Source organism: Miniopterus schreibersii, assembly GCF_964146895.1.
Source record: "Miniopterus schreibersii genome assembly, chromosome: 16".
Classification (NCBI taxonomy): Eukaryota; Metazoa; Chordata; class Mammalia; order Chiroptera; family Miniopteridae; genus Miniopterus; species Miniopterus schreibersii.
This window is the reverse complement of record NC_138116.1, coordinates 28,335,431-28,345,807: the sequence shown is the minus strand read 5'-3', so window position 1 is coordinate 28,345,807 and position 10,377 is coordinate 28,335,431. Positions and strand designations below refer to the sequence as shown.

General features: G+C 41.6%; 1 protein-coding gene across 4 annotated transcripts in view; it reads left to right on the top strand.

Moving 5' to 3' along the window:
- Positions 1-849: 849 nt before the first annotated feature.
- NF1 (neurofibromin 1) overlaps positions 850-10,377 on the top strand; it is a 191,453-nt gene continuing 181,925 nt past the window's right edge. For 2 of the 4 annotated variants that reach the window (XM_081161369.1, XM_081161368.1), the window contains exon 1: positions 850-1,293. In XM_081161369.1, coding sequence (XP_081017495.1) covers positions 1,234-1,293 — 60 coding nt within the window. In that variant the 5' untranslated portion in view covers positions 850-1,233. The remainder of the gene's footprint in view (positions 1,294-10,377) is intronic. The other 2 variants (XM_081161370.1, XM_081161371.1) reach the window with 1 other exon arrangement.

Genomic DNA, 10,377 nt, shown 5'->3' with positions numbered 1-10,377 from the left:
GGGGAGCCACAGTCTGTTTCTATTGTCTTTGGAGTCAAACCACCTGGGTTTGCATCCTTACTCTGCCACCTACCAACTTGGTGACTTCTGGCAAATCAGGGGACCTCTTGTGGCCTAGGTGAGGTTGGTACCTGTCGGAAAGGCTCAGTGAAAGATTCAAATGACACGATGAGTGTGTCGAATGCACGTATGTTGCAGCTTTCTGAGGGCGGTGAAACTCGAATCTTTCCAGTATCAACTATGCAAAAGCGTTACTCACTTGGGTGCCTATCAGCCCAACAGAGGGAGTTTGCATTTGCACACCGCAGTCTGAGTACTTTGCCATTGGGTCTAGCATGCAAAGGTAAAAATCTCCCATCCTCTCCGGGCCTTCCTTGCTCCATACTGTTTCTCACAGTAGCTACGAAGGACCTGGAAGCCTGAGGTTGCGTGTCTTGTATTTCTGTGGGAGCGTAAAGCAGAGAGAGGTTCAGCACAGCCTCCCCAGACCAGCAGCAGAGGTCTGCACACGGGGAGAAACGTTAGCCTCAGGGCGCCCTAACTTCCAACGCGGGGAGCAATCCAAACCCGGAGGCCGGCGGGGGAGGGGGAGCCTGGTGCGGCGTCGGGGATGGAAGCGGACGCTCCGGGGTCAGCTCGGACTTGCGCCCGCGGAACCCGGAGCCGGAGTCTAGGTGAGCCCCGCGGCGCTGAGGGACGCGCGCCTCCGGGCCGGGAGGAGTTAGGTGACGTCACCTCCAGGAGGACTCGCTTTTTCATTAATGAAACCCGCCGGCGCGGGCGCATGCGCGGCAGGCCCCCCTCCCTCCCTCCCTCCGCTTCCCCCTCCCCTTTCCCAGCCGCGCTCTCAATCTCGAGCTCGCAGCTTCTCCCTCTCCCCGGGCTGTGGAAAGGATCCCACTTCCGGTGGGGTGTCATGGCGGCGTCTGGGGCTGTGATGGCTGAGGGGAGACGGCGCTAGTGGGGAGAGCGACCAAGAGGCCCCCTCCCCTCCCCGGGTCCCCCTCCCCCGCCCCCCTTCCCCCAGCCTCCTCGCCAACGCCCCCTTCCCCTCTCCCCCTCCCGGCTCGGCGCAGGCCCCCCATCCCCACCCCCGTGGGAACGTTCGGAGCCCGCTCTCCTCAGCCCCTCTCCTCGCCGCTCCCCTCACCTCAGCCCCCGCTCCCCGCCCGCTCCCCGGCCCCGGGCGCCGGCCGCCCCGTCCCTCCGCCGCCCCCCGGCCGCGGGGAGGACATGGCCGCGCACAGGCCGGTGGAATGGGTCCAGGCCGTAGTCAGCCGCTTCGACGAGCAGGTAACGGGCCCGGGCGGGCGGGCGGGCGGTGGGAGCGGGGTGGGGGTGGGGACGGCGTGGGGGAGGGGAGGACGGAGCCGCCGCCTCCCCGCCGCTGCCCTGCTCGGGGGGAAAGGAAGGGGGATAAGAAGGGGTGGCCTAGGGGGAAGTGCGGGGACTGAGGGGCACCGCCGGTAGCCGGGCTCTCCTTCCCTCCCGCCCTCCCTCCAAGTCGGGGCGTGGGGCCTGTCCCCTGGGCGCCCCTCGGACCCTCCATCCCTGTTACCCCAGCCCACCCGCTCGCTAACGAGGATGAGTGACCTGGGGGCGCTTTGTGGGGCTCTCCATCTGGATTTCATCATTCCCCCCTTACTTTTTTTTTTTTTTTTTGAACGGAGGTGGGTAACATTGAGGGGTTTCCTCTTCCCTCAGGGGACCTCCTCACTGGGGGTGAACAACTGAAGGCACCCCAAGGCCCGGCTTGTGTACCCCCAATGGAACGATAACACCCCGCCCCTCCCCCAGTTTCTTCAGCTTCCTCTCTTGGAGGGGGAAGAGTGGAAGAAAGCAGGGAAAGCACAGGTTTTCTTACTTTCTGCTCCATCCGCCTGCCCCTGGAGCTCCAAGTGCACACACACTGCACGGTTTTTGATGCCCACGCGGGCGTCCCCCCCATGTCCTCCCGAGACGAGCCTGGCTTTTTACATTGCTGCTTGCACTGGAAACCATGGCTGGCTCTCGATCCCTCCTGCTTCTGAAATATTTTTCCCGTTTTTACCCCTTCCTGGATAATTGCAGTTTCTCCCTTTATTTTTTGCCAGCGGTCCGAGGATGTGAATATTGCTTTCTTGAGTGAGCTTCTTGGGGAGTAAGGGGGGAAGGCTGAAAGGAAAGTGGGAGACTGCCGCTGAGCCACTCACTCACTGACAACAGAGAGCAAAGGCAGCTGGGATGTGGTCCTAGAGCCCATAATTCTGCTAGTGTTTTGTTATTGTGTTTAACTCTCACCTCTTGGTTGACAAGAGAACTTTCATTGAGAATATGTGTGATGGGGAAAAAAAAGTTTCATAGCTTGAGGAGGTGCCTTTTTATATCCTGAGCTTCACACAGTAAACCCTAGGGCTGATCAGAATGAATGCACACGCAGCCTTTTGTCAATGGGAATTAGTTTAACTTTGTGTTGCTGGAGGTAGTTGGGGTTGGTTTTAAAGGGATGCATTTTTTGCAGCTGCAGTTCTGCCACAGGCTTTCTGTGATGAGGGAGCTGTTTAAGATTGAGTCAGTCTGTTTTGTCATAAAACTGATTATGGAAGCTGAATGGAGAGGGGGGGAAAGTGGGCTCCACTTTTATTTGATCCATAAACATTTCCTTATAGGACTATAGTGTTTCTAACCTACCTAAAAGATATTTGGGGATAGGCAGAGGAATTGAGGAGAAATTTGAGAAGAAACTACATAGATAAAGTAGAATTACAAAGCTGTCAATGACTTGAAGGAATTGTTTCACCCATCCTCCTGCTTCCATACCAAGAAGCATCTAAACCAACTGTACTACTAATCTATCTGAGAAAGTAAAGTGTTACTGCATATATTGGATTATATTATTGACAGAGCATTAGGTTAGAAAGGACTTTCTCTGTGTAACTTTTTATCATTATTATTATTATTTTTAATATATCTTTATTGACTTCAGAGAGAGGAAGGGAGAGGGAGGGAGAGAGAGAGAGAGAAACATCAATGATAAGAGAGTCATTGATCGGCTGCCTCCTGCAGGCCCCCAGCTGGGGATCGAGCCCGCAACCCCTGCACGTGCCCTGACCGGGAATCAAACCACTATCTCCTGGATCCTGGGCCGACTTTCAACCCCTGAGCCATGCCTGGCCGGGCTCTGTAACTTTTAAAAAGGCATACAGACGAACCCCAAAGCTGAATCTTGTAGACAGCATAATCTGGATGCGAGAATTTGAAAGATTCACACCACAATTGTTCCCAATTTTTAAAAATTAAAATTTTTTTCCAATTTGTAAAGTGTATTCCTTTACCTCTTACCTGTTGATCTCTAGGCCTATGTGTCACATATGAAAAATATAATTTTCTAAATTTTAAAAGAGGAATGATTTTGATTATATGGTCAGTAATGCAATAAAATGTTTTCTTTTTTGTCCCCAGTGTTAAAAGACCTTAGGCTTTGTTGTTTGCTTTGTTATGAGTATTGTGGAATCAAACTCGCCATCATCTGTTAAAAATTAAGGACATAACAGTTTTAACCAGAAGCATTTTTTAAAAATATATTCCTTATGTTGTAATTAAGAGAAAGATACATAGGAAAGATACAGCTTTATTTCTCATATTTTTTCTTACAAGGTTAAAGCCACAGTAACTTTGAGATGCAAAAGTACAAGGGTTTTCAGTGTTCAACATAAGATACATATATGCATTAATTTATTATAGAAGTAATAAATACTTAATTCAAATTAGAGTTTACCTTGAGATGGGAAAGTGAGAAAACTCAGGCACAGAGAGGTTAAGTGACTTCCCAAGGTCACGTAGTCACATAGCTGACCTAATAACAAAAGCCTCAAAATGAAAAGTATTGAATGCTGGACAATCAGGGATATTTATAAGCATCTCCTAGGGTTAAAAATAGTAATAATCCATTAAGTATAGTTGGGAGAGAAAAGTTTACGTTTTTACTGAGGGCGAGGAAAATGCTCTGCATATAGTGAGAGTTATTTGTGTAAGAGTCTTAAATGTTTCAAGTATTTCTAAAAGCTTTACATTTTGATATATTGTATATACTTTGTTTCCTTGGGGGGGGGCAGTCAAGCTGCTTCCTTTTATTACAGGGAAGACACAGAGTATATGTTGAGCCAGTGAGCATGTGCATGTCTGTAGATGGCAATTCTGTTTATGTTTGAATTGATGTTTTGGTTGGACTTGGAATATTTGTGGTGATTAAAGCAGAAATGTACTAGCCACTGTATTATTGTATTCTGATGGGCATTGCTCAGCAACTTGGTACACTAGACCCAGTTAAAAGAAGTGGTAGTATTATTCTATCTTGACATTTTGAGCTCAAGTCCTTGCTTCCAGGTGTGTAAAATAAAATTCCTGTAACCTGCTGGAATTTAAACCTAGTATTTATGGCCTAAGTTGAACGATTTTTAACCTGTTTTAATAGCGATTACCTCCTTGATTAGGGAAATTGCAGTTGCAAAGCTGGACAGCCAGAAAGCTAAATGTATCAATTATATCAGTTATATACTTAACTTGTCTTTATGTTGTTCAATAGTAAGTTTCTAAGTTGAAATTGGCAAATTTTATGTGTGTATGTCTAAATTTTGGCTCATTAGCTGGGGTACTTAACAATTTAGAACCTTCTTAGATGCCCCACCTACTTATGCCTACCAGTCTCTATGGAGCTTTGATTCTGAAAGGGAGTAAAGGAAAACTGGTTATATGAGGGGTTATTTTTCTTTTTAAGAAATTGAAAAAAGATACCCCTGAATGATGTGTTATAAAAAGCCCCCAAAACATACAGAGAATAAACTGATTTTTTATTTGTTACAGTAGCATATTAGTTATTGTAAATTGAATGCTAATGGGAATATTCTTTGAATATGTGGTGTAAAATTCACAGTATAAAATGATTGGCAAGTGTCTTTTGAAGTTACAAGCCACATGTTAATTGGCCAAATAGATAGATTTGTAAAACTTTGAAGCTGTTTTGGATTTTTAAAAAAATCTCCTAGCCTTGTTTTTAAAGCCTGGTCTGCAGTTTATTTAAGGCCTTATAAAGTAGCTGAAAATGAATAGTCTTTTGGCAAAGGGTATTATATGGGGAATGAGAAAAAAATGCCAATTCTTTTTCTGGAACTCATCTTTTTTTAAAAAAGTTCTTCCTACTGGTCCTCAATTAGTTCTCTGTGTCCCCTCACTCCCCCACCCCCACCTTATCTAGTGTTTAATTTAGTCTTCCGCTGTGTGATCTCCTTTCTCTTCGCCTTCGAACTTACTAAGATTTCTTTTGTCTTAAACATTTGATTGGTCCTGTACCTTTCTCTCTATGGCTCAATCTTTTCCTTCCTTTTGTTGCCAGATACCTGCTGCCTCTACTGTTTATCCACCCATTTCCTTTATAACTCTCTGAAAACTAGCTTCTGCCTCTGCTTTTCTTCTGGATTGCTGTTTTTTTGAGTGATTTCTTCTGGTTTTTGCTCAAGTGTAATGCCACTGTGCTGTTCCATTACCCCTGGAAACCAGTTTCCTCTAATTCTCAAGACAATACTGTCTTGTATGTATGTTTGCAGATCTTCATATATGGATGCTCTCATTGATTCTTGGGCAGATGTGCTTTCTCTGTCATACTTTGTTGCCTGTCATTGAACTGGGGTTCCTAAATGGGGGTCTGAGTTTTGCTCTGCTTTTTCCCCGCTTCTGTCTTTCTGCTCGCCATTAACTCTCTGCGGATCCTAGATTTCCTCATCTGAGGGAAAAGAATTGTCTGGAAAATCTCTAAGGTTCTCTTTCTAGTTTAAATATTCAATGATTTTAATATTTTAACAGCGTTGCCCTGAGCTGCATCAGTCTGTTGGGAGCTGACCCCACTTAATTTACCAAGCTATTTCTTGTTATGCCTCAGCATGCACCTATGCTGTGCAGGTTGGCTCAGTCTCTTCTTCTTGTTTCTGCTTCTCAGCCTTCATTTTTACTGGCCCCTTAATGCTTTCATTGCTCCTTTGTGCTTTTCTAATAATTCCCGTCCATCCTTCGGTGTGCAGTTCAAGCTTCATTTTTTCCATGAAGTCTGCCTGGACTAAACTCACTACAATCTCACTTCTTGGTGTGCTTGTCACCTGGGGTTGTGTGGATCCACCCGGTAAGGTTTCTCCCCTCTGGAGAGCTGGTTGAACACAGCTTAGCATTGTTTTCTTTTTTCTTATCTTTTTATCAAATAGAGTGTAAACTTTCTGGAAAGCAAGAAGCCTCTGTTAGAATTCTCTTATAGTCACCCCAGTTCCCAGCATACATAGGAGCATACAGTGTGTCATTGATGGGATGTTTTTGATGCGATTCCTGGATGAAAGGTAGACTGGCTAAAATAAGTGGTAATTTTGGCTTTGTTATATTTATTAAATAACCACATTTTAATTTAGTTTTTAAAATAGCCTAAGTCTTGTAAGTTAAGTGATTTTAACTATAAGGAGGAACTTATACATATTTATATGCCCTCCCTCAGAGCTCACATGTTTTTTGAATGAAGTTTCAGATCTGATTAACTACCTTTGTGATCTTGGATTTGTCACTTAGTTTTAGTGACAAGTCTCTACATAAGGACATTTTTTACAATGGTCTGATAGTGTAATGAAAAACTTTGAAAAGTTTTAAATTATTCAAATGAGGGAGATTGACTACTCTCTGAATATTCCCCTGGTTTGTACCTTGGCAGATATGTACCTTACTTTAGCATTCACTGACAAATGCTTAGGTAACATATCATGGTAACAAGTCCTTATGTAGCATACCATGGATGTCTGTAATCTGTCTGTTTTCTTGCTTTATCATCTAATTTGTGGCATATGTGTTATAATGTAGACCTTTAAGTTTGGGAAGTGTAGTAGAAAAATGTCATAAGGTGTTCTGTGAATTGGGCCAGCATTTATTGTTATACTAGATTTTAAATATTCCTACTTAAATATTCCTTCTTTTTATTTGACTTTTTGACCAGTAGGAAATTAGATTCTAAAATCTGCTCCATTATCATTATTATTATTATTATTATATTTAGCATGGAGAATTTTGTCCTTAAAGGAAAGGTTAGTGATATAATAAGTAATCATGCCTTATTTTTGCATCTTTGTTCTTTAATTTACTCAGACTGCTAATGGGGCATTTTTGTTTTCGCCTTTCAAGTTTGGTGTCATGAAGTTCTGTATAGACTATATTGTTGCATTATAACAACATGCTTTTAAGGGTGAGCAGTGTATTAATTAAAAACCTGTTTTGCACATATGTTCTTTAGGCCTCAGCCTGTTCTTTGGGGTCTTTGAGTGTGTGTGTGTGTATATAAGATAAAAGACAAGAGGTGTAGGAAGGCTCCTTTTTTAAAGGAAGTTTAAGGAGGAGAGTTGTATAGAAGAAGTAGAAGGGGAGGTTTGTGGTCAGCTTAAACTGTTCAAAGGGTTAGAATCAATACTGAAGTAGGATATGGGCATCTTAAGCTCTTTCTTTGCAGAGGATTGACTTATATTTATAAAAGCATTGGCTGTTTCATCTGACGTTTTTTAGAATACCCCATTTTCTTGGAGGTGGAGAAAGATGAGACAAAGTTTGTTTTGACCTTGAAGAATAGAAAAGTTAAGGTGTTTTACATTGTTGTGACTGTGAATTAAGTTTAAGCTTTCAGTAATGTGTATGTTTCTGTGTCATACTATATGGTGGAACCTTCAGTAAACAGAGCACTCTCAGGTTGTGCTAAAGAAAACTTTTGACATTATGGAATATAAATAACTGGAATTGATGGTGCCCTCATTAAAGTTTCTTTAGTTGAATGCATATGTGACCACTTCAAGTGTCATATACCTGTGATATATAGTCCTGTTCTTTGGTTCTCTGAGTGTGGCTTTTGAGAGCTTCTGTTGAGACAAGAAAGCCCCAAGCTAATATGGAATCCCATCCAATTATAATGAAGAATTGGAATTATCCTCTAAAACTTTACATATTTTTACTATAAATGGTACTAATTACTTTGCAGTAGCAGTAACTTGAGGTGCAGATTTCCAGATTGCATATTTTCTTTAAACCACAGCCTGGCACTCTTTCGGGTTTGGCTTAGGGCTGTCACTACAGCCTACAAGCTGCTGCCTGCCCTTACGCATATTTTATAGCTTTGAGTGTCTTACCCCATTGAATTTCAGAGAACTTACTTAACTTTTCTTAATGAAAACCTTCCCCACTCTACTTCACATCCCCAAAACAGGGTGTTGTATCTAGTGCAAGAGGCATGAAGTTAATACATAGAGGGACTTTTAGAAATTTACTTAAAGGACTTTTATTTAACTTATCATTAATCATATTTTATACCCAGATAATGACCTTGTGGGTCATTATGGCTCATAACAGTCTCAAGTGACCCTTTTCTGTGTAATTGTTGACAGCTTTCCTTGGGTAGACTTCACAGGAGTTTGAGCATGACAAAACAGCTGTTACCACCTCAGGTTTGTAATGGCAGTATATGTCTAGTAAGAGAAAGAGCTTTTGACTCTGCAGTGTCCAAGTGTGGCCTTGGGTAAGTGAATTAACCTCTTTGAACTTTAGTTTTCTATGTCTTCATCTGTAAAATGGGGATAATTTCTGCCCTACTCACATCATGGGCTTGTTTAGTGTCTTAAGTATGAATCTTTTACGTGAAAGAAAGCTGTCAAGTTAGTCATAAAAATTTATTACCATGATTATCATCCTGTGCAGTATTTTTTCTGTTGATTATTATTATTTCTACTCTGCATGAGAAAAAATAAAACTAAAGAGGCATAATAACTTGTTCATAATCATATGACATAATTGAGTTTAAACTAGAATGTGGGTGTCATAATCCTTATGGCAGTAACTTTTCAATAAATAGAGCTTTACAAAAAAACCTAAATTTCCTGAACAGACAACACAAATATGCAAATTGAAGAATGTATTATTGATTCTTCATTTTAAAGATGAGATGAGAGTATCTGGAAATCTTTTTTGATTCGTCATGTGTTAGAAACAGAAAGGAGTTTTGAACATTATATCCTTGATTTTATTATTTATCATTCTTTTCACCTTATCAAAGCTTCTTGGGTTGTCGGAGGAAGTTGTAACATTGTCCCCCTTTTATTTAATTTTATGACGTTACATTATACTCACTGCAGATTTTTAGGTGAGGGGAGTTGAATCCTGAAGGTGAGAGAATAAAATTTGTGAGAACACCAGTAGGAGTGTACAATTATAAATATGAAATTATGTATTTATTTCATTACTTTATCTTGGCATTTCACAGTCCAGTTTTGTAAAGTTGGTTTTCATACTCTAAGCACATTCCACTTAGGATTTGATTAAATTTGAGGCAACTTATAAATTTTGGTAGTATTTGAATGCCTTATCCTGTTGGATTCCTGGGTATTTGTTTTCCGTTTCCTCTCAAATCGTTCATCTTGTCTTTTGGAATATCTTTCCAGCTCTCCCATCTTTACCCCAGTGCCTTTTATTTCTGTCTCAGATCAGGCCTGGGAAATGTTTTGTCTTTATGCTCCAGGCAGGTCTTCTTCCTTTTGGACTGAGGGGGAAAAAAGAAGCATTTGTATTTCCTGTTATGTTTCAGTTTTGGGCCTCTAATAACTAAATTTTCAGTTGGGAATGGGAGAGAGAGATTTTGTTTTGGTCAGCTGTTAGCAACAAAGATCAATGAAGACTTGTGCTGTGGTTTCTGCCCTGACACGAACTGCCTTTGCAATGTTATGTAAATTTCTTAAATTTTGAGCTGTTTCCTTATCTATAAAACAGGGAAAATAGAATCTGACAGTCCAAAACTGTTACAATTCTTAAAATGGATTGATTTTTGTTTTATTTTCTGATTGAAAAAATTAATTCCAGTCACTAATTGATTAATCAGAGACCCTTAGTTAGAAGGAATCTGAGATTATTTAAATCCACTCTGCAATAGTCCTGGTAGATTATTGTCCAACCTCTACTTGAATATTTATTTTAAAATACAGTGGCAGTTCACGTTTATTATAGAAATATGGAAATACAGCAAAATGACAAAAATAAGTAAAAGTCGTCTATAATACCATAGCTCAGATAGAACCATAGTTAAAATTTTGGTGTATGTAATTATATGTGCTCATTCTGAAATCAGACTAACTGGGTTTGAATTTTTGGGCTCAGGTTATGCCACTGCTTACTAACTCCTGGTCAAGACAACCTCTTCAAGCTTCAGTTTTTTCTCTTGAAAAATAAAGTCAGTAATAATATCTACACAGAGGTAATTGTGAGATTAAAATTAGGAAATATATGTAAAGCATGTGGCACAGTTTCTGGCACACAGAAGGAACTCAGTAAATGTTAGCTACTGTT